Source organism: Leishmania infantum, chromosome 27, assembly GCF_000002875.2.
Source record: "Leishmania infantum JPCM5 genome chromosome 27".
Lineage (NCBI taxonomy): Eukaryota > Euglenozoa > Kinetoplastea > Trypanosomatida > Trypanosomatidae > Leishmania > Leishmania infantum.
The window spans coordinates 1-22006 of NC_009411.2; the positions used below are offsets into that span (position 1 = coordinate 1).

The following is a 22006-nucleotide window of genomic DNA, read 5'->3' on the forward strand; positions in this document are numbered from 1 at the left end:
CCAGTACACCAGTACACCAGTACACCAGTACACCAGTACACCAGTACACCAGTACACCAGTACACCAGTACACCAGTACACCAGTACACCAGTACACCAGTACACCAGTACACCAGTACACCAGTACACCAGTACACCAGTACACCAGTACACCAGTACACCGTCACGCCCCCGTCCTGTTGGAGAGGGTGTCGCTGTGCAAGGAATCAGTGGAGAAAAAAACCCTAACCCTAACCCTAACCCTAACCCTAACCCTAACCCTAACCCTAACCCTAACCCTAACCCTAACCCTAACCCTAACCCTAACCCTAACCCTAACCCTAACCAGTACACCAGTACACCAGTACACCAGTACACCAGTACACCAGTACACCAGTACACCAGTACACCAGTACACCAGTACACCAGTACACCAGTACACCAGTACACCAGTACACCAGTACACCAGTACACCAGTACACCAGTACACCAGTACACCAGTACACCAGTACACCGTCACGCCCCCGTCCTGTTGGAGAGGGTGTCGCTGTGCAAGGAATCAGTGGAGAAAAAAACCCTAACCCTAACCGTAAAAGATCCCCGTAAACGTGCACATTCTCTTTGACAGCGGCGCAGAGAGGGCCACCACAAGCGACTGCGAGCCCCCACCACGGATGCGCGGCGGGAGGCTTGGTAGCGGTACGGTCCTGGAATTCGGAGGATTTCGCTATCAGCGGGAGCCATCGGCGTCTTTTTCGGGGTGGGGATGCGCAACCACCTCCGAGGGCGGCGCCATCTCCCTCAGTTAGTCTGGGGTGTGGTCTGGCGCGCCAATGAAACGTCTTTTTTCAAAGTTCTCGAGGGGTACCGCTGTAGGGAAAGGCCGTCCGAGGAGGCAAGCGTTCGTCAGCACTTGGCGCATCCACGGAGAGAAGCAGTGTTGGCGTCGCGGGGTTTCCGTCGCCGCGTAAAGCAGGTCCCACGCACACGCGGGTAGGTTGTGGCGGTCGCCGATCCGCAACACCAAAAATCAGTCACAGAAACGTGCTGCCAGGTACGGTGAGCAGCCGCTGCGGCAGGGGCCCGGGTGCAGACATAACCGCTTTCCACCGGACGCAAAATAGGGCATTCACACCGAAAAGCCGACCGCTCAACGGACTCGCTTCTTGGCGGGCGCGTCAGCAGTGCGGCGAGCCGATGCATAGCTATGAGCATCGGGAACTGCGCGGCACCACGATGGAGCAGCTTTCCGGCAACGGCGTCGGAAAGAAGGAAGGCACAGCTTCCAGGTGGCGTGGAGGTCGATGTCGGACATGTTGCCGCCACACCGATCCCTCCTCCGGGCGCGCGCACCACGGAGAAAGACAGCCGGGCTGTGGCACCGTCCCTCGCATGAACTCCCGCATGATGCCGCAGCCGCGCGGCAGCATCCGGCAGACCACAGGCAAGCGGAACGGAATCCTGAGGGCACCTGTCCGAAACGTGAGCCGGCTGATTGAGGTGAGTCGCAAGAAGCGGCAGCCACTCAGACCCACCACCCCCTGCGGTGCCGGTTTTCACATTGAGACGTGCTACACAGGCGAAGGGCAACGGAGGAGAGCGAAAGGGCCTAAGGCAACATCAGAGAGTGACACCCTTCAGCGCGCCACTGACAAGCGAGGCCGGCGCTGAGTGAGCACAGTGATCTGCGAATCGCCGCCAGGCACGCAAAGCAATATAGCAGCCTTGGCACTAGAAACCGATCGTCTCCTGCTCGCTTGTTCTGGGTCCGTTCCGTGCAGGCGCAGCTGGCGAAGCGACGGCAAGCGCCGCTGCACCCCAAGCGCCGCCACAGCACGGGAGGCAAGAAGAGGAGAACACCGAACGAAAAGAAAAAGTAGGCGTCCCTCCCCCTCCTTCAACGAGCTGCGCGCCCCGGCGCCTGCACAGACGCAGCAACCTCTCTCTCGTGGTCGTCCCGCTACGGAGACGGGGCGCGCAAAGCCACTGAGAACCACGACCAAGGCGGTTCAGCGCTGCTGCAAAGGCTGGCGTTTGAGAAGGCAGCAGACGAGTGAGCGGAAGAAAAGAGGGCGAGGGACGAGCACTGAAGGGTGAAGAAGAGCGTTTGTCCCTGCGCAAAAGAGATATTTTGCATCCCCTGAGAACGGAGAGCATACGACGAAGGCCCTCACGAAGGAAAAGGCCACAGCCAAGTGCCACACAGCTTCCCCACAGACACCGCCACACCGGTACGCAGGGCCACCGCAGCGTCCTCATTCAAAGAGGGCCCTTCATGCGGCAGTATGGTTCGTCAGTTGCAAGCGGGCTACAAGCTGGCCACCGGTAGCACACCACCTCCTTCGCAGGAGGTAAATCTTGGAAGCGGAGCACTGGTTCATACGCAACGCATGCAGATACGAAGCAAGTAGCGAGCGGCTTGCACCCGGGATCGTGCACCGTGAGCCACTGCCACGTTCTTCTCAGGGGGTGAAACGGTCCTGGTCAGATACTGGGAACGCAGAAAACAGCGTGCAAGAGCCCACTGGCAGCTGTAAAGACTCAGAGACGGGGGCCCCACAGCGCACCGCTGTTTACACCATGTTTTCCCTTGCTTGGAGGGGAAGCAGGGTTACCGTTTCCTTGCTGATCAGGTGAGGACAGCGGGCGCCGTTGTTTGCTGCCGCCTGTAGCACAGGACCGAAGGTGAAACAGACGATCGAGGGCAGAACCAAACAGTGCAAGAAAGCACTGCACAAGAAGAGACGAGAGACGAAGAGAATGACAGCAAGAGCAATGTCGAGTGCTGACGTCGTCGTAGCGGATCTCTTACGACAATCTGCTCCCGTTTCCGGAGTAGACTTTCCGCCCGTTTGTCAGGGTATCGTGGTGTTTTTTTCTTTTCGTTTTTGGCGGGAGGGGGGATCATGCACTCAAGACGATGCTTCTCAGGCGATTGAGACGGTTGTCAAGGATGCCTGTAAGAGGTGAAGATGCCAGTGAAGGTGCCAGGCTCGACGAGTGGACGAGGTAGCTGTCCAGGTCGACGAATCCGAGCTCAGCGCACGTTTGAGCCGGGGTGATGATGCGCGCAAACCACTGTAAGCAGCGGGCAACCCCTTCAGTCGAGGCGCTCCTGCAAGCGGTAGCAGATATTCGCAGTTGAGGGGCACCGCTCACATGGACGGGTTCAAGGAATAGGCTTTGCGTCGAGACCGTCAAGAATATGTATGAGGCCCTCTCCAGTCACGAGGCGCTGTAGAAATGGCGAGCCAGTGAGTAGGGTAAGGATGGTCAGCGCATGAAAGTAGGTGAAATAGTCGGCGCATAACAGCGGATACTCGGTCAAGTTCACCAAGTAGAAGAGGCGGCGGCACAGTGCAGGTATCTCGTGCAGCTTGGGAAGCAGCCCTCAGCTGTGTAAGAGTTGCAGTGTGTTCGCAACAAGCAAAATTCACGCACACCGACGGGGAACAGGTGTAGGGGGCGTCCCAAAGGCTGTCGCCCCACGGTCCTCGGGGACGGGCTATGGAAGGTTCGGTGCCACAGACAGTGGCACCAGACGGCGCAGACGTACACCGAGTTCGACGTCTACGCGCAGCAGCAGATGACACGACCCCACCGTGTCAAAGTTCGCGAGGTCACTGTTCCCGACGGCGGGTGCTGTGAGTCGCATTGTCTCCTTCGCTGAGGTAAAGTCGGCAAGGACTCAAACGGCGCGAGACATCGGCACACGTAAGCAACCGGCAGTTGGCAAGAACGGTGTCACCACTTCAGTTTCGCACGCTGCAGTGGCAGGAGCGTGTGACTGAATGAAGCAAACTCTCAGGCGGCAAGCTTGATGGACGTCTAGTAGCCAACGCTGAGAAGCTCCAGGTTGGGCAGCGAATGGGTGAAATGGTGTGACGCATAGGAGCGGTTGGCCAGGAGCATGTGGAGCAAGTCGGCGTGTCGGTGTGGAGAATCAGCCTGAAGGATGAAACGATGGCCGCCTACGCAAGCCTTCTCTATGGAATGAGAAACGGATGCTTGAGTGGCCAAGTCGTCGACATCAGTCGCGTAGCTGCGGACAAGGTCCGCAGAAGCACAGCCTTTAACGACGCTGGCGCATATCTCGGTGCGGCAATCGTGACGCGTAGCGCGGCAGGATCGCTTGTCACCATGGGAGGCGCAGACTTTGTCTTTCCCCTACCCCACGTGCTCAGCAAGGGGGAGGGGAGCACAGTGAGAGGACGTGTTGTCCTTGCCAATGCTCAGATCGAGCAGAAGCCTGTTCTGCGTGCACGGTATCAGAAGACGGACCAACTCGAGTGGAGAGAAGGAGACCCCTCCTGTATAGGTACGTGCAGCACTGCTGGAGAAACAAAGTACCTGTGCTAAGGCGTTACCTACCATGACCGCTGAAAGCTGCAGCGGGTCGCAGATACGACCCCCCCCCCGCATCCTTGATCTGGACGCAAGCAGCGCTAGTGCATTCCTTCAGGTATTGCAGGGTATATGTCATACTGGCGGCGCATGGCTGCCCCCGCAGCAGCGTCCGCGGTGCCGTTTCGGTGCGAAGGGTGAGCACGAAGGCAGAAGAAAAAATGTTCTCTGGTGTGATGCGGTTGAGCAACGGCCGCGCATGCACAGACGAGAGAGCAAAATAAATCCTGCACAGGCGCCCGCTGATGGAAAAAGTAAAGCGTTTTTTTTTTCCGGTCGCTTTGCTGTTGTCGCCTTCACCTGCACCGTATGGAAGCGATGCACTGCTTGGAGGTCATCCCCTCCTGTTGGTCTCTTCGCCGTTACTGGCTCGCTATTCCCTAGTCCTCTGGGAGTCCGCTCCGCAGGCGCTGTCCATGACGAGCTAGAGATACAGCTGAAGAAGCTTACGGCCCTTCTCTGCATGCTCATTGGCGGGTCCCAGCGCTTCAAAGATGGCTCGAATGACCTGCCGCGCGGGTGTGACGGCCGTGGGACCTAAGCGGAGATCCTTCGGTACAATGCCACCTTCCTTGAGCGCAGATAGCAGCTTCGGTTCCGCGCGGATGAGGCGAAGGCACTCCTCAATCGCCTGCCCGGCCACTCCCTCCACGTAAAAGGCGACAGCGCGCTTCAGGTGGTGCTTGTAAAACTGTGCGGGCTCGCTCACGAGCTCGTCGAATTTGAGAAGTCGCATGTAGTTGTCCGTGTCGGGGTCGTAGTCGACTACCTGAATGAGCTCGATGCGCACAACGGCCTCCGCAACGCCGCGCATGTCCTGCGGAGCAAACGGGAACTCCTCGCGCACCCGCGCCGCGAGACGAAATGCCTCGTCTCGCTGCTTGGATGCCATGGCGCACATCGCAAGTCCGCACAAAGCCTCTGGAGCCGAGTTGTAGCAGGGCTCGCGCTTCAGCTTTGCCCACAACTCTGGCGTCATCTTCTTCTCCGGAACACCGTAGCGCTTCTTCACGATCTCGATGTCCTCCATGGACATGCGAAGTGCCTTTTCGAAGAGTTGCTTGCCTTTCGCAGGGTCGCCGGCCTGCATCTTGCCGTGCGCCGCGGCGATGAGGGTCATGGCGTTTTCATCGTCATTGTCCTGACGCCTCACCTTTTGTAATAAGGAGACGCCCTCAGACTCGTTTTTGGATTCCAACTTGGCGTAGTCGATAAACGCCTCCACGGCCTCCTTCACCTGCGATTCGGTCACCACCCCGGCCATCTTGTCGCAGAACACCTTGTTGCGCACAAAGTAGATCAAGGGGAACATGTGCGGATCAATGTGAAACTTGGACATGAGCCCCGGCTCCTGTAGGCAGTCTACCATGCCAAGCTTGATCGCGAGACCTGCGTCCACGCCAAATTCTTGATACACGTCGCCGAAGTTTTCGTCCTTGAGGCGGCGATTCGCCTGATCCACCTGGTGGCAAAGCAACTCCGTGTACTGCTTCACCTCGGGGTGGTTGGTGACCATGAAGTACAGAAGTAAAGGAACCTTCGACTCCATCTCGGTCGTAATGTTCTTGGAGGTGACCTGCAAAACGCCAAGAAAGGCGTCGCGCCGCCCAGCAGGCGTGGGAGAGGGGTGGTGGGTCTGCGGCCCCGTCGCACCTGAGCTCCCGCGGGAGGTCGAAGCCCATCGCTGCTGCGTCGCGCGTGCTGGGGGCGTATGGGCAACGGGAGTCGGCACGGTCACAAGGCAGCCCAAACCAGTCCAGCTGCACGACAAGCGCGCACGCTGAGCGGCGCTGAAAAGGGCAGTGCGCGAGAGGCCTCGCATCTACCAAGGGAGAGAGAACGTCGGTAGAGCGGCAAAAAGATAGGGGACTGCTGAAGGGGAGGGATAAGGTGAACCGCTGGCGTTGCATGCCCAGTCACTAGCGAAGAAAACAAAACAGAAAGGGAGGAGGGAGGGCAGGCACAGCGAGGAGACGTTGACGAGGAGCGTGGTAGATGAACAATGAAGGCCTTCCCATCCCTGAAAGCTCTGGGGTGCAAAAATATATATACAGGGTAGTGGTGAGAGGGGCAAGCATTTTGCCAGGCCGCGCTGCCTTCGTTGCCACTGCAAATGGACTGGCAAAGTGCGTTGAAGGTGGCTCTTAGATGTATATATACTTTTCTTTTAAATTGGATCTTGCCACCCTCCATCATCTGTGCATCCGCAAGCACCTCTCTGTGTACACAGGTGCGTGAGAGTGCATGTACAGCTTGCGGGTCTCTCACGGTTCATGTGCGCTGCATCACTTAGCGCGATTCTATAGGGAGAGAGAAAGAGCGGTATCTGAAGACAAAGAAAGAGCACAGAATGGGCAGGGGAGAGGGTTCATGCTTCCTTGTGCGCGGCAGCGCATTTCAACGTGCAGAAGGCGCAGCGAGGCAAGCAAAACCACCCCCGGAGAGCGTAGAGGCATCATGCGCACACGCAGAGGCGCGCAAAGGAGTCACAGCAAAGCCGCAACAGATTGACATAGCGGTCACACTGCAAACGAAGCAATATAAGAGGTGGCGAAACAAGCGCGGAGAGGCCCGAAGAGCAAGAAGTGGTGTTCCAATTCTTCGAAAACAGAGAAGTCAAAGCAGAAGAGATGTCTACAAGAAAAAGCGATCATCAATCATTGTCTTTTGACTCAAGTTCGCGAGCCCCTCACGGACGCGGTAGAAGTGAACGACAACCTCCACCGCAAAAGCCAGCACCATGGCGACGTAGAAGTTCTGCAGCGCCGCGTCGATCGCGGCAAACAGAGCAGCGTAGAGCACGAAAAGATCAAAGTCAAGGCCGCACAGAAACGCGCGACCGTACGACTGAACGTCGTCGATGAAGAAGAGATCCTTGCCGCAATGATCACCGCGCTGCGGCCCGTTCATGTACATCACGTTGGGCGGGAAGTCGAGCCACTTTTGCAGCATAAACTTCACCAGAAGCGTGCTCTCCGCGCGACGCACGCTTTGCTGGAACGCGTAGTTGATGCGGTCGCGAATAGCCAAGGCCGTCTCTGTGTAGACACAAAGTTGTCGTGAAAAGCAAAAGAGGAAGCGGATATAGTGCCACTGAGCCGGGTTGGTGGCGCGCTCGCGCTTCAAAAGCGAGCGTTGGTTCTCGATATGCATCTCCATGTAGCACATGTAAAGATATTGGCGGGTATACGGCCCGAGATACACTTCAAGAGACTGGCACTTGCTCTGGCCCCCTAAGCCGCGTACGGGTAGGTTTCCCTGAGCCTCAAGAAACAGGTTGCTCTGGAACTCCTCCATACTAACGTCAGCGTGGGCGTGAATGGACTCGCCATGGATGTAGAAGCCCCACTGTTGCTCCAAGAGGATAATGATGGAGATGTTCGACACGGAGCACAAGTCGACGAACGCCTGCAGGGGGTGCACAACAATGAAGCGATAGTAAATCTGGTACTCGAACAGGTACATGACCAGCGCCACAGCCACCCAAAAGAAGGTATCAATCGCGACGCGGAGGGTGCCGAAGGAGACGGTCATGTTGTCCACCTGCCGCGACCCGCGCGGGACGCTGGCAGACATGTTCTGGTAATCGAGGCCAACCAGAAAGAGGAGAATGATCGTCATGGTGAGCAGTGGGCACCAGTAGCGCAGTGCCTGCAACTCGTTCAGCGCATTCGCCACGAACGTTGAGCGCCACATGCTCACTGGCACAACCTTGTTTTCACGGAGCAGCTGCCCTTTGGATCGCTCCCAGTCGATGACAAAGTAGTCCGCGTTGCACTGCTCCGCTAGCCGGTACAGCACTGTGATCCCCTTCGCCGTGACGGCGACGTACAGCATCGCGTTCACGTACACGTCGCCTAGCCGCATCGCGCGCGACAAAGACAACTGCCTCTTGTACGCGATAAACATGTACCACGACGCAACAGCGACAGCGAGGAAGAACATGTTGCTGATGTGGTTGCACAGGTACACAAAGAATCGCAGTAACGCGAACCAATCAAGAACGAGGTACTGTCGTCGTCGCATCCAGCCATACGTGCGCACCCACGCCGAGAAGAAGCATAGGGAACACAGGACGATAACCGCGACCTTCAGTCCCTGGCTTACAGAGTCGGTGCTGGGCAAGTAATAGGAGCGCATTTCACAGTGGAGTGTGTAATCGGACCGACCGCTGGTGTTGAGCGGCGTTTGCCGCTCCTCTTTGAGGTCGTCCGCGGGTGCTGCATCGGCTATCGTAGACACCATTTTTGACGCGTACTGCAGCACGACAAGTGGGGTCGTAACGTAACGATCGGCGCGGTGGTCGGTCCCCAGCACTAGACTGGCGCTGCGTAGCGCTGTTACATAGCTGGGCAGCGAGCGAAGCGGTGCATCACCGCTGCCACCCACGTTGTCGTAGGCGTAGAACCGCCGTCGAAAAGCGCCTTCGGGCATGGCGCCGTTGGAAGCGACGGCGCCGCCGCGGTACAGCCACGGGTCATAAAATGTCGCGGGCTCGAATCCGTAGTTGAAGTAATCGATGAGCAGGGGCACAGGCATCAGCCGCGATGCGTTCAACGGGTGGCGAAGGTAAACCTCATAGAATAGAGTGCGATTTGCGCGAAGGAACCAATGCCAGTTCACATGGCACGATGTGGCGCGTGTGTCACCGGCGGCGAAAAATGTATGCAGCTCTGTGTTCTTGAGAAAGCACGGGTTGACTTGGCTCACCATGGATTGATAGCCGAGCCAGTTTCCGTACAGATCAAACGCCGACACGACAAGCTGCAGCTTTTGGCGCGCCGAGAGGCGGAGCTCCGTCGTCACGTTGCTCAAGACATCGGCGTTGCTCCGGGCGTAGTACAGCCATGGAAGCCCGTCTACCGTCTCACACCACGGATCGTCGCATGGCTTGCTCTGCTTGATGTGCTCGTACAGCGCACACGGCGTGGCGGTGACTTGATAGTTCATCACAACGCACAGGTTTGCCAGCAGATTGCACGCTGTGCTGTTGCCGCGACTGCACAGCAGGGCAGCGCCGAGCGAGTACGTTTGTACAGGAAAAACTCTAGTCAGAGGACCCGCCGCGCCGCTGTTGTCGATGTTCGGCGGAGAGAGAGCCGCCGACGTTCCTGAGGCTGCAGCGGCCATTGAATCATACGCCTCGGTGGGCACACAGGAGCCGTCGTAGAGCATCGTGAAGCCGGCGCTGCAACGGCACACGCCACTGCTCGCATCGAGTGCGTATGGAAAGGAGCATCTCACGCATTCTGAGGAAGCGCATGGGGCGCACATCGCCGCTGTTAGCAAAAGCGTGCCCACCTGCTTCGCCAAGACGCTCCCCGAAGCGCACACACATGTTTGTGCGGACTCGTCGTACGTGGCATCGACCAAGCAAGTCAGCTGGCGGTCTCCTCCGCAAGGGAGACAGTACGCGGACGCGTTGCCAGCGCCCACATCGCTCACCATCATTTTCTTCGCGGCGCAGCCCACACACGATAGCTTCCCAGTGCTGGCATCTACGTGCAACGCGTAGCCCACATCGCACACGCACGTCCCCTGCACTCGGCGAGCGTGTGCCGGGCACGCCTGACAGCTGCGGTCTGCGACATCCAGTATAAAGCCAAGCGTGTCACAGTCCGTGCTCTGCTGGGATGCCGCACCAACGGCGCAAACAATCATCACCAGCATTGTGCCTATTCTCCAGCCGCTGGCACGACACGGCAATGAGCGCGACTGCGACATCTTGCTCGTTGAGACGGTGAAGCTTGCGGTAGGTCGCAGCGGTGTACGCAAAAAAAAAGCAGAGCAGCCTGTTCAACTGGTGAGAGGATGTAGAGGGTACTGAGGCGCCCGTGCGTGTGTCTATATATGTTTACTTGTGTTGGAGTGACTTACGTCTCTATGGATGCAGCGTGTGTCTACGTGTGCACGCCTGTGTCTCTGGTGTATGGGAAAGGGTGAAAAGGGCCGAGTGAACCAAACGGTCACCTTCTTCTCGGTATCTATTGTTTCTGCTATTTAATTTTTGTGCAGTCGGCGCGGGGTTCTTTTATTCGTAGCGTGCTCCGGCGGCTGTGTGTGTGTGTGTGTGTGTGTGTGTGGCGCCGTAAAGGGGGGGGGTGCGGTTCGAGCAATCACAGCACCTTGTCGAGATAAGGATGGCATGAAACGGGGTCACAGAGGCAGGCACAACGTCCATTGCAATCAGGCGACCGATTCAAAGCGGAAGACAGAGGAAATAAAGAACAGCGTATTCGTTTTTTGTTCACAATGGCTTTCTCACATTCACCGAAGCGCGCAAGCAGTAACGCAGAGACGGGAAACGTGGCTCACCTTTCCGTCACCTCATTACCAGTGAGCTAACGTGTACAGCAATGACGGTGGCTGTGAAAAGCGGCAGGGACGTTGCCGAAGCCCCGACCCGCTCTCTTGGGATTCTGTGGGGAAGTCTCTGTCCCGTCGTACTTCCGCTTTCACCTCAGAGGGGTCCTTTGTGGTTGCGTGTGTTGAGTGCAGCGACACACACAGGCACGCAGCGCGCACAGAATATGGCGAGACTATCATCTCACATCGTCACACACACGCACGCCAGTGTCATGATATCACAGTGCGGAGGCAACACGGCTCACAAGAGCCTCACGCGTTGACGTGCCGGCGCACCTGTAGGCCCGGACGAGTCGGACCACCTGCGCAAGATTATGCATTACCAAAAGGATGTCGCTGTTCATTTCCTGCACAGTAAGAAGATGGTGCACGTAAGCGCGACAGTGCCGCCTGCAGGTGAAGCAATCGCACCCCTCAGCGATGGGGTTGATGTCGAGCGCATACATGTTGTCGTTCAAGTCCAGAAGGGGTACGACAGGTTCTGGGGCCGTTGTCGTCGCCTCTTCCAAGGGGAGAAGCAGAGCTACCCCTTTTTCGGCCAGCGCCCACGGCAGTGGGCACTCCAATAGCGATACGTTGCTCACCATGGCGGCAAGGAGCGCAGAAATGCTGGGTGCTACGCACATTGTGCACTTTTTTGGCGATAGCTGAAGCGCTTGAAGGGTTTGGAAAAACTCGTAGCTGTTCTCACCGCGAGGCACGGCGTCAATGTAGCCACCCTCGTGTGTGCGTCCAGCCGAGATGGACGGCAGAATAGTGCACCCCAGGTCCGATGCCTCTTCGGTCTTGGCCAGCCAAGTTTCGGAGCGAGTGGTGGCTACGCGTCGCCGCTTGTTCAGTGGCTCGCAAAGAGGAAGAGATTCGTGTACGGCCACCGCCAAGGTTGGCCGCGTCGCCTTGACTATATCACGCCATCTCTCAAAGGAAACCACGGCCCGGCCTCTCTCGTTATCACCGGCTACCGTGGTGTCGGTGGAGGACGCACTTGCGTGCAGGCCCTGGAAAGACGAGCGCAGCGTCAGCACAGTCTTGTACCCCCTCAGACCGCAGTAGGTGCTCAACGGCATCCCGGCCTCGATGCACGGCTTCACAAAGTCCATCGCCTCAAAGACGCTGGTGGCCAGGATTCGCTCCGATGGTTCGAGAATCGCGTTCGCCTGCGCCGGCGTCAAGGTCGGAACAGCGCCCCGCTTCGTCGGAATTACTAAGAACGGGCCTTGAGCGTCCATGAGAGAGAAGCGCGAAAAAGGGGGATAAAAATGGGGTACTGATATCGAGGAATGTGTAACTGCTCCGGTGAAGATGGAAGCGACGAGTGGGGAGCTGTACAAGGCCACCGCGCGTGCGCTCTGTCATATCGAAAAGAAATAAAGCAACAAAAAGAGCGTCGGGAAAAATACGCAAAACAGGGTAGAGGCTATGAGGTCGACGCAGCACGTGACGTCACGCAACGCAGCAGCAAGGATACACGTGCGCAAAACGTCCTTGTATCAGACGCAACTACGACGGCCGGCAATGTGTGACACGTCACCCGGCGCGTGCGCATTTGCATTATGTGACGCCCACTACTCCTTCCGCCAAAGCAGTCGAGCGGCAGGTGGCGGTGCTGCAGCACGACCATCCAATGGCGCGCGAGCGCAGGCAGGCGGTAAACGCGTCTAGACTGCAGCATTCATTGACGAAGACGATGCCGATCCTAGAGAATTGCACAACGTTGCATTTTCGTTCCTTCTTCACCGCTCTGGTGCGCCGCGCGGTGGATGCGAAAAGAAGAAGAGGGGTAGAGTGGAGTCACGGCAGCTAGAGGAGACGGATGAGCGCAACGCAACCACTAAATAATTTGCTAAAAGGCAAAGGAAGCACAGGGACGGAAACGGCCAACGACAAAAGAAAGACGTGCGGCAAGGCGCATCGACACGAGTAGCAGTCGATACTATTCCCGCTTCTTGAGCTCCGCGTCAATCGCCTGCAAGCGCTCGAGCACGGGCGGGTGCGTGTAGTGGAGCGCCGAGTACAGCGGATCCGGTGTTAGGCTGGCCCGGTTTTCCTTGCTGATCACCAAGAGGGCCTTCTTCATTCCCTCACCACGATTGTGCGTCACGGCGAAGCGGTCCGCTTGAAACTCGTGCCGCCGCGAAACGTAGCAGAACCCGTATCCGATAAACGTACTCAGGGGCTCGTAGAACATCTCAGCGAAGATGTTAAGCCCGATCACCGGATCCACCTCACCGAAGCCAAACGCTTCATAGACCCTCTTGTCGAAGACGACCAGGCGTGCACCGTAGGATATCAGCATGAGCTGGCCAAGGGCCATGGCAAGGTTCACGTAGATGTGGTTGTGCTTCCAATGGCCAAGCTCGTGGCAGAGCACCGCAATGATGGACTCGTCGTCGTCCCTCAGCTGCTCTAGAATGGTGTCGTAGAGGACGATGCGTTTGTTGCTGCCAAAGCCGTAGAAGTAGGCGTTGCTGTGGTGCGAGCGGCGGCTGCCATCGACGACGAAGACCTTCTTCAGCGGGAAACTCATCTCCTTGCTGAGGAGTTCAATCTTCTTGTACAGGGTCGACTCCGCGTCGAGCGGGGTAAACTTGTTGAACAGCGGCTGGATAACCGTTGGCATTGCCAGGAGAAACACAACCAGCATCACAGACATTCCTAAGAAGAGGTATAACGGAAAGCGCTCGCCAAAGCGTTGCACCACAAATTGGATGAGCTTGATCTGCAGAGGGTACAGCAGCGTGACGCGGAGAAGCAGCGTTTTCACAATATCCTTTACGAACTCTGTCTTGGTCATCTCGTTGAAGCCGTGCCGGTCCTCAATGTGGAAGTTCTCGTAGAAGGAGAAGGGGATGTCGAGTACGACGGAGATCAACTCCCCGGCTACGGCGGCGGCGTAGTTATGAGAAAAGGAGCCGGTAGACAAGCTCGCGCGCTGCGCAACAAGGTAGTACAGGAACGCGGGGAGGCGCAGAAAAATACCCATGTTGGTTATCACGAGTCCCTTCAGATGCTGGAGGAAACTGAACGTGCTCTTCTCGCCCTCGTACGCCTGCGCCTTCGCAAACTCCTCGTCCGTGATGTCCTTCCTGAAATACGATGGCATCTCCTTGGTTTGGTTAGCGCGGCGCTGGCGCAGCACGAGGTAGGCATCCCACATGCCAATCACATTGAGCGATACGACAGCCGCTCGCAGAAAGAGATTCGGTGAGGATGACATGTCGTGAGCCTCACAGTAAAGAGGTGTGGACAAGAGAGGGAAAGGAAGCTCCACGTGACAATAAGCGAGGCTATCGCGCTAGATGAGCTTGCGGCACAGAAAATGCCACAGAGACAACAAGGCGAGTGTGAGAAAAAAGAGCGGAAGGAGCGAAAAGAGAGAGAGACACAACGGTGCCAGTGAAAGGGCGAAGGGCTGCGGGCGAGTCCTGCGGGACGGGCAAAGGCAGATCAGGCGGGGTGAAGCAGACGGAAAAGGAAGAGCGCAAGTCGACCATGCAATGCGGACTCGCCCCCTCACATGTGGATCCATCGGAGCACACGATGAAAAAAGTGTGCGCTAATGCCAGCATTCCGCCCCGTGCTCGCGCAAGGGCCACGATCCCAGACAGGGCCACCTGTTCCGCTGTTCCTCTTTTCCTTTTCGATCGCCATGCACTTGCGTCCCAGCACAGAAGAAATGCAGCACGGCAGCAGATAGAACGCACCATCTGGGCGCGCTGCTGGGAAAGGCGACGTCTGCGACGGAGGCCAAAGGAATGAGCACGGTTTTTGGTGATCTCGGTGTTACTCGAAGTTACAAAGCCCTCGGCGTAGTCGCGAGGACGGCAAGTCTCTCCATTGTCTGGCGTTGCCCTGCCATTCCTCCAGTTGAAGAAATAAGCCTGCTCACGCGTCGAACTCGGAGAACTGTAGCGGCCGAATCTTGGGGCTCTCCTTGCGCCTCTTCTCGGCCCAGTCGCGCGTCAGCTTGCGCTGCTTCTGGGTGAGCATACTGTGGTAGCGATCCTCGTGGTCCAGCTCCACACGCTGGCGCTTCCTTTTTCCTCTCTCCTCGTCGTGTGAGTTAGTGACGGTGCCCTTTCGGTTGTCACGGGCAAGTGCGCGGTCTTCGCGGATGTAGGCTTGGAGCTCCCGCTGCACCTCCGATGGGCTCTTGTCGATGCCAAAGCTCTGCGCGACGTGGCCAAGGTGCAGCGTGGAGAAGAAGAGCGACTTCGTTTGCCTTGGCATGCCCGCGTAGGCACGCAGGTACGACTGATACGCGAACAGAGCAACGCGGTAAAGGCTCTCCTTGGCGTCCACACCACGCTCGGCGTCACGCTGCATCGCAAGGCGTGAGATTGCACGCTCGAGCGTGGCCGTACTCTGCATCCACATATGGTTCGAGTTGGGATCCAGCTTGGTAAGGTAGAAGAGAAATGTCTCGTACTTGCGCTCCGACATCTCCGCCGCCTCCCTGCTGTTGCTCTGCTGCATCTGCAAGTGGATGAAGTGCGTCAGGTATGCCGCGTAGCCACGCTCGTCCGGTGCGAGAAACAGGATCGAGTCGCCGCTGTTGCCGATACGCGCCGTGCGACCGATTCGATGCACGTAGCTTGTCGGGTCGATTGGAGGGTCATAATGCACAATCCAATCAATCCTCGGCATATCGAGGCCACGGGCAGCCACGTCCGTGCAGAACAGCACGCTCTTGTCGCTGTGGGACTTGCGAGTGCCAAACTTGAAAGCGTGAAAGACGGCAGCTCTGTCCACCTGTGACATGTTGCCGTGCAGCTTGAAGACGTTGGCGTCCAGGAAAGCGCGCCGCAACGTCGCGGTGCTGTCAAGTCTCGCATCCCCTTCTATCTCCTCGTCACTCACATCCTCAAATGTGACCACCTCGTCCGTGGCGCTGCCGTTGTCGAGGTGGCGGTTGGCGGCTTCGACCATTTTCTTCGTACTCATGGAAGCACCGCGCGAGCGCGTGACCACCTTGCCCTCGTACGACCTTCTGTGAAATGGGGACTGTAGGCGAGAAGCGAGCAGGTACAGGAACTCCGTACTGTCCGCCGTTGAAACAAACACGATGATCTTGTTAGCCCCAGCGTCCAGCTGGGAGCGAAGAAAGCTGAGAAGAACGGAGAGACGGTGCTTCACCGGCACCATCACGTAGTGCTGCTTCAACGTTGTCGGGACAGAGAATGTGTCTTGTGTCTCGCCGATGCGGACAATGTTCCTGCGCAGCGCAAAGTGCGACAGTCGCTCAACGCCCTCTGTGATAGTCGCAGAGACTAGAACGCGCTTCATATCGGACGCATGGTGGCATTTTCTCTCTAGCAGCTCCATAATCTCACGCAGAGCCTTTTCAAACCCCATGTCGAGCAGCCGGTCCGCTTCGTCCATGATCACCGTTTGCGCGTGGGCAACGGTGAAGGAAGAAGTGGTCTTGAAGTGATCGAGCAAACGGCCCGGTGTCGTCACCAGAATCGGGAGGCCTTTGCGCAGCCGCGCCTTCTCCTTGTGCCGGTTCTCGCCGCCGTGGATGCCGCCGACTGTGATGAACTGCGCGCAGCGCACCAGGGTGGTTACTGTCTCTGTCACCTGCAACACAAGCTCGCGGGTCGGGCACATGATAATGATGAGGGTGCCCACGTCGCGCGAGATGGGTGTCTTGTCGCACTCCACGAGAAGGCGGTGAAGCGTGGGGAGGGCGTAGGCGAGCGTTTTGCCGCTGCCAGTCTCGCTGCGCACCAGGACGTCGCTATCGCTGTCAAGCATTGCCGCCCAGCACAGTTTTTGGATACGGGTGAGGTGCTCGATCTTCATGGACTCCGTCAACGGGCGGAACAGCTTTGGATGCACCAGCTCCACAAGTGCGGGGAGAGAATCGATGTCTGTTGGATTGGTTGCGCGAAAGCTGGAGGCCTGAACAGCAGAGGCCGCTAACTGCACAGTCGGTGAGGGAGACTTTCCTGAAGAGATCTTCTTCGGCTCTCGCAAAGACACAGCGTTGGCTTTCGGCTTTTCGGCAGACGCGTGGGACGCAGAGCCTTCCTTCTTGCTCGCCGCTTTCGCGAGTGGAGGTGGCTGTGCCGCCGGGGCGACAGTGACGCTCTCCACGTCAAAAACGTTTTCTGCTTGCATCTTGCGCATCGCATCTAAGAGGGCGTTCGGGCAGTTTCCAGAGACGCCACGAGACGACAGGAGACGCTGAAGGGCGTCATCTTCGCCCACCTCCGATAAGCCCGAAACACTAACGTAAGATGACATGAGGGCAGCCGTGTCAAGCACTGTGTATGTGGTGGTTCTCTTCACTTGCCGTTTTGAGTTCCTCGTTGAGCCAGGTTTTTCACACGGGAGAGAAGGAGAAAGGAAAAGGATCGCAACAATGCAATGCTAGACGGGCGAGAACACTGGGTCATCAACAGAAAAGGCGCACGCGCAGAGAACCAGGAAGGCGGCGAAAGGCATGCAAGCTACGATATCATCCTCAATGAGGATCCTGCGGCGCCAATAGACTCGACCCGCCTAGTGGTGACCTCCTACAAGCCGCTCGGAGACGCGGGACATCTTACCCTTAAGCCCCCAACATAAAAAACGGGACAGCATTCAAACCTGTTTGCTGATGCGGTGTTCCTGTCATAATTCTGTGTCATGCTTGGCAGTCTGCCCTGGCATCCAAACTTCTCAGCTGAACTGTGTGTTATGGTACTTGGCAAAATAAGGGTACCCCAATGACAGAGGGACACCTCTCACTCTGCGTAGTATCTCAGCGCCCAGCACACCGCACGCCGTATGCGGTGTATGCTCAGACGGCTCCCTCTCCCCCCTCCTATCCCCTGCCAGCGCCGGAGCCCCACTTCTCGTGGTGACAAGGGTCGAGAGTGCCTACGACGTGGCAGGGGGGGTCTGTGCGATGCATGGCCACACTGATGTGTCGGCGGTGGGGCCCTGGGTGGCGTTGCGTCGGGGTGGCCCGCGACAGCGAACACGCTTGTGCCGTCCATGTGGTAGGCAGGGTGTCGGCGTGGCTGGAACGCATTGCACCCGGCCCCGACTGCCGTTGCTGGTGCGGGGGGAGGGGGGGGCCTGTGTGCCACCCCTACGGGGATGCACAGCAGGTGGGCGCCGGCGTGACGGGTGCGGGTGTGAGGCGACCTGCAGAGCGCGGCGGTGGTGTGGAGTATGAGGCAGGGGCCGTGCTCGGATGGCTGAGCCGGCGCGTTGCTGTAGGGCGTGTGTGTGCAGGGCTGCTTGGCACCACGCGATGTGCCCGTGACAGGGCCCGGCATAGCGTGGAGTGCAGCTAAGCTCCGATGCACCGTGACAGAGAATGGACATGCTAAATAATAAAAATCGGAAGCGGTGATGTCTGTGAGAGAGACGGTGCCCCAGCTACTGCATGTAGCGCAGACGTCGGAATAGTGCTGTCAATGCCCTTGGAGGGAAAGGGGGCCGAGGAAGCGCACGCAAAGCGGGACGGAAATCTTAGTCCCCTTTGCGACTCGCCTTGCTGCGGTACCCCATTTCTGCTATAATCTCCTCCCGCAGCAGCTTTCGTTGGTCGCGACGCTGTTTCACGTTATACAGTCGCAGTCCAATCATCAAGGCGCCAAGAATTAAGAAGGCCACCCATCCTTGCTCCACGATGCGAGAAAAAATGGAGCTGTCCGCCTCGACCTTCTGGTGAGCACGCGGCATGATGACAACGGGGACGTGGGCGCGTCGTTGCGTGATAGGGAGGGGAGCGTATCTGCGAAGAAATGCGAAGAGGGGGGAGGGAAAGTGGCGCTTCGCTGTAGCACGTCATACTGGCACTGACGGAGGCACGGCAAAGTGCGGTGGAGGCAAGAAGACAGGGCACCACGTACCAACGATGGAGCGCTCGGCCAAGACCAGTTCCGCAGGGCCCAGGACAGAGCGACTTGAACATCAATGCTACCTTATGAAGACCAAAGGTCCCCTCGAAACACCCGTCGAGGTGTAGAGCCCTTCTCTCCCCGTGCGCCTGTGTGTGCATGCGTTTTCTGTGTGTGTGTGTGTGTGTGTGTGCGTGTGCGTCAAGTTAATTCGCTTGCGCCCGAAGTGCGGCGCTCATTGCTCTCTTGTGTCCTCGCCCAACGGATGGCATGTGGACGTTTTCTCTTCTGTTTTACGTGTCGATAGAGTTAGAGTTACAGCCGCTCAGAGCGATGCGCCCAGCGTCGCCAGCCGTTTCGCCACCACTGCTCTCTGAGCGTGGTGAGGATTTCGCGGCCCGAGTGTAAGAGAAGGAGTGCGCCATACGATACATGATGAAGATGGTCGCGAATACAATGGGGGTGTAGTAGCGAATGAACCACGGCTGATGAGCTGCCGAGCGGCGAATGAAGCGCAGCGTCACAATGCCGTTCTCAGCCGTCATCGCATCCGCCGTAGAGACGGCCATGCCCGAGCTCAGCGTTCGGTGCGCACGGCGCTTCCGGGAGCGCTTATCGTTCCCCAGCGCGGCATCCGACACGCCAGCGCCCCGCTTGGACGCGCATGTTCCCTCTACGTTCCTTGTATCGAGAACAATATCGATTGCATACAGGGCCTCCTTCATTTGCCACGCCTTCCCTTTGCTCGGCGTGAACGGCGCCCCCAAAGCTTGAATGGCAATCGTGCGCTCGCTGCTGCCGTCACAGGTGCTCCCGTCCGATGAGCTGCTCAGCACGCCTGAGTAAGCCTTGATGTAAGTGGTGGTCATTCCAGCCACCTGGACCGGGCGCTGCGGGGTAGCAAGGTAGTTCTCCTGGCGCTCGCACATAACGTAAGAGAGCTCATGGCTGTCCTTCGTCAAAAAGTCAGAGAGCGCTGCTACGCTCAGCGACGACGTGGCCGACCGCCCACTGATTTTCATTTCGGGCGCTCCTACCTCTTTCCATTCGACGACGGCGGTGTTATTGTGAAACGTGACAGACCCTAATAACGGCAACCGGCACGACGAGACCAACTCCACACTCCACTCACCCGCGGCGTGGTCGTAGATGTCGGCCGGCAGGTGAAGCTCGTGCGCGGTGGCCGCGGCAGCGATCACCAGGATGCTCAGCAGAAAGAGAAGCGTCCGCGCCATCCTTCAGCACGGAGGTGAAGCGACGCGGGTAAGAGTACGAGTGCGGGTACCGGAAGAGCAAAAAGAGGGCACCTGTACGAGTGTGAGCGGAGGAAAGGGGGGCGGAGGGCAGAAGAAGCAAAGTGCACCGAGCAGGGCGAGAGAGGAGGTACTGCAGCATGAGAGGTTCAGAGAAAGAAGCTGGTGCTACGAGTGTCTAATGGAGTATGCGGGCAGCAAGAGCGGAGGCCCGCACATGCGCGCATGATAGCTTGTGAGTGCGTCCTCGATAAGACGCGCGCGTTTGGAGTTACTCGCGCGTGTTCATCCAGCGCACATCTTTACGAGGAGATGAACGAGGCAAGGCAAAAAAAAAATCGGGGGCGGCGTTGAGTGGGCAACACCGCAGCCTGCACCCTTCCCTGCCTTTTTCCGCAACTCCTTGTTTTCATGTTCTGTTCTTCGCTCGGTTGCTGCCGTGCGCACCCTTAGTCGTTGGGATGCGAGTAGTGCACCCCCTTTTCCACCATCTCGTGCGCAACGGCAAAAAAGGCGTCATCGGCGTCGCGGAGTCGCTCCTGGGCGTCCTGCTCGCGCTCGAGAGTGCACCGCAAGGCGTCTTTAATGAATGGGGCATTTGTAAACCATGGCCGCAGCGACGCCACGAACTTCTGCTTCTCCGGCCGGCGATAGGGATTCCACTTGCGAGGCCGCCGCTTTCCGGTAGGAAGCTGACCGGGGAAGTCGTCGCGCCGCACCGCAGCGTCTCCAAAGTCGGCGGCCACAGAGGAGCACACAGCGTAGTGCACTGCGCCGGCGTCACTAACGGCGCACCGCGCACGGACAAAGCGCCACTGCAGAAAACGCCGTACATGGGCAGAGAATGCGTGCGGCGACACGACGAGGAGTGTACCGTCAGCCTCCAGCATCGACTCGGCGACGAGCAGTCCTTCCCAAAGGTAGGTGTCGACGTCCAAATCGGCGGGAATGTCCATAATCATCAAATCCTTGCTTGCGGGGCCACAGTAGAGCTCGAGACTGCTCTTCATTGTCGCATCTTGCCGTGCCCCTTCCAGCAATGCCATGGAGGCCGCCTTGCTGCTCGACACGGCCAAGGAAGGCCGCCGCTCGCGGTGCCTTTCTCGATGAAACTGCGCGACGTCGAGCAGGGAGAGAGGTAAGCGCACTGCGTTATGGCTGACTGGAGGCATCTGTGAACGTCCTGCGCTCAGGATCACAAATTGAGGTTCAGCAGGATCAGCCTCGGGAGCGCGGCTAAACCCCGGAACATCCACGAGGAGATCGAGTGCGCGAGGTGAGGCCGGCTGAGACGCAACATGCTCTCGGCAATGGTGCACAGGAGTCCGCCCCGCTCGTAAAACTCTGCGGTTGGCGTGTTCAAGAACGCGCATGGCAAGCACAGGCTGCGGAGTGCTGAGAAGAACCTCTTTCACAGGAACTCGCACTTGCCTTTTCCGCAGCAACATTGGCAGGAGAAGCGAAACTGCATGCTCGCCGACAGCCGGTGTTCCGAGCATCTTTGTGGGCGCCAGGAGCGAAAAATCGTGTGTCAGTGCTGCGAGACAAGCGCGTCGCGAGCGACGACGAAGAGAGAAGACGCGTTGGGCCCCAAATGGGGAGGGATAGATGGAGGAGGAGAGAGCGTTTCCAGGAAAGCGGGTGAGTGAGACGGCAGTTGCGTTTCGTGCACCTGCCACCGTAAGAGCAGAACGCAGGCGCGCGGTCCGCAGAGCAAGAAACTTTGGGATACGCGCCGTCGGCTGGAATAAGTCCCATCAACACAAACCACGGTTATCGTTGCTGCGTCACGGGGACTCCTTGGAGCCACCGCGCGCTAAGCTGCTCATCGACGGTGTGGTGAGTATTTCCTTGTCCCCTGTCCGTAGATACGTACCCACAGGCAAGAACCAGAAGAGATTGAACGCATGCAAGCAGGCACACCATGAAGAGTTTGCTCTGTAGTCGGCCGCACACGCGCTTTGCGCGCGCGCACACGCACACCTCTCAAGCGTCAGGGGTGGGAGGGGTGCCGTCAGCTGTGCGTGTATGTGTATGTGAGCGTCTGCTTCCCTGCGCTTACTTTTCGTGTTTTCCGTACAGTCCATTGCCGGAGCGGTGCTCACGACCAAGACGGGCGCTTAGAGAGAAATAAAGGGTGAGAAAAGTACGCGACGCGCACGCAGT

General features: G+C 58.0%; 8 protein-coding genes across 8 annotated transcripts; all 8 read right to left on the minus strand.

The window, feature by feature from the left end:
* Positions 1 to 4807: 4807 nt before the first annotated feature.
* On the minus strand, positions 4808 to 5932 carry LINJ_27_0010 (conserved hypothetical protein; the record flags this gene model as incomplete). The annotated part of the gene is made up of 1 exon (XM_001466243.1): positions 4808 to 5932. The coding sequence occupies one exon, from the start codon at positions 5930 to 5932 to the stop codon at positions 4808 to 4810; it is 1125 nt and encodes a 374-aa protein (XP_001466280.1).
* A 1085-nt stretch (positions 5933 to 7017) lies between these two features.
* LINJ_27_0020 (conserved hypothetical protein) lies at positions 7018 to 10107 on the minus strand (the record flags this gene model as incomplete). The annotated part of the gene is made up of 1 exon (XM_001466244.1): positions 7018 to 10107. The coding sequence occupies one exon, from the start codon at positions 10105 to 10107 to the stop codon at positions 7018 to 7020; it is 3090 nt and encodes a 1029-aa protein (XP_001466281.1).
* Positions 10108 to 10967: 860 nt separating this feature from the next.
* Positions 10968 to 11978, minus strand: LINJ_27_0030 (conserved hypothetical protein; the record flags this gene model as incomplete). Its single annotated transcript, XM_001466245.1, has 1 exon — positions 10968 to 11978. One exon carries the CDS (start codon positions 11976 to 11978, stop codon positions 10968 to 10970), a length of 1011 nt encoding a protein of 336 aa, XP_001466282.1.
* A 704-nt stretch (positions 11979 to 12682) lies between these two features.
* Positions 12683 to 13966, minus strand: LINJ_27_0040 (metallo-peptidase, Clan M-, Family M48; the record flags this gene model as incomplete). Its single annotated transcript, XM_001466246.1, has 1 exon — positions 12683 to 13966. The coding sequence occupies one exon, from the start codon at positions 13964 to 13966 to the stop codon at positions 12683 to 12685; it is 1284 nt and encodes a 427-aa protein (XP_001466283.1).
* A 668-nt stretch (positions 13967 to 14634) lies between these two features.
* On the minus strand, positions 14635 to 16998 carry LINJ_27_0050 (DEAD-box helicase-like protein; the record flags this gene model as incomplete). The annotated part of the gene is made up of 1 exon (XM_001466247.2): positions 14635 to 16998. The coding sequence occupies one exon, from the start codon at positions 16996 to 16998 to the stop codon at positions 14635 to 14637; it is 2364 nt and encodes a 787-aa protein (XP_001466284.2).
* Positions 16999 to 18216: 1218 nt separating this feature from the next.
* Positions 18217 to 18429, minus strand: LINJ_27_0060 (conserved hypothetical protein; the record flags this gene model as incomplete). Its single annotated transcript, XM_001466248.1, has 1 exon — positions 18217 to 18429. One exon carries the CDS (start codon positions 18427 to 18429, stop codon positions 18217 to 18219), a length of 213 nt encoding a protein of 70 aa, XP_001466285.1.
* A 451-nt stretch (positions 18430 to 18880) lies between these two features.
* On the minus strand, positions 18881 to 19822 carry LINJ_27_0070 (conserved hypothetical protein; the record flags this gene model as incomplete). The annotated part of the gene is made up of 1 exon (XM_001466249.1): positions 18881 to 19822. One exon carries the CDS (start codon positions 19820 to 19822, stop codon positions 18881 to 18883), a length of 942 nt encoding a protein of 313 aa, XP_001466286.1.
* Positions 19823 to 20289: 467 nt separating this feature from the next.
* LINJ_27_0080 (conserved hypothetical protein) lies at positions 20290 to 20886 on the minus strand (the record flags this gene model as incomplete). The annotated part of the gene is made up of 1 exon (XM_001466250.1): positions 20290 to 20886. The coding sequence occupies one exon, from the start codon at positions 20884 to 20886 to the stop codon at positions 20290 to 20292; it is 597 nt and encodes a 198-aa protein (XP_001466287.1).
* Between the last annotated feature and the right edge of the window lie 1120 nt (positions 20887 to 22006).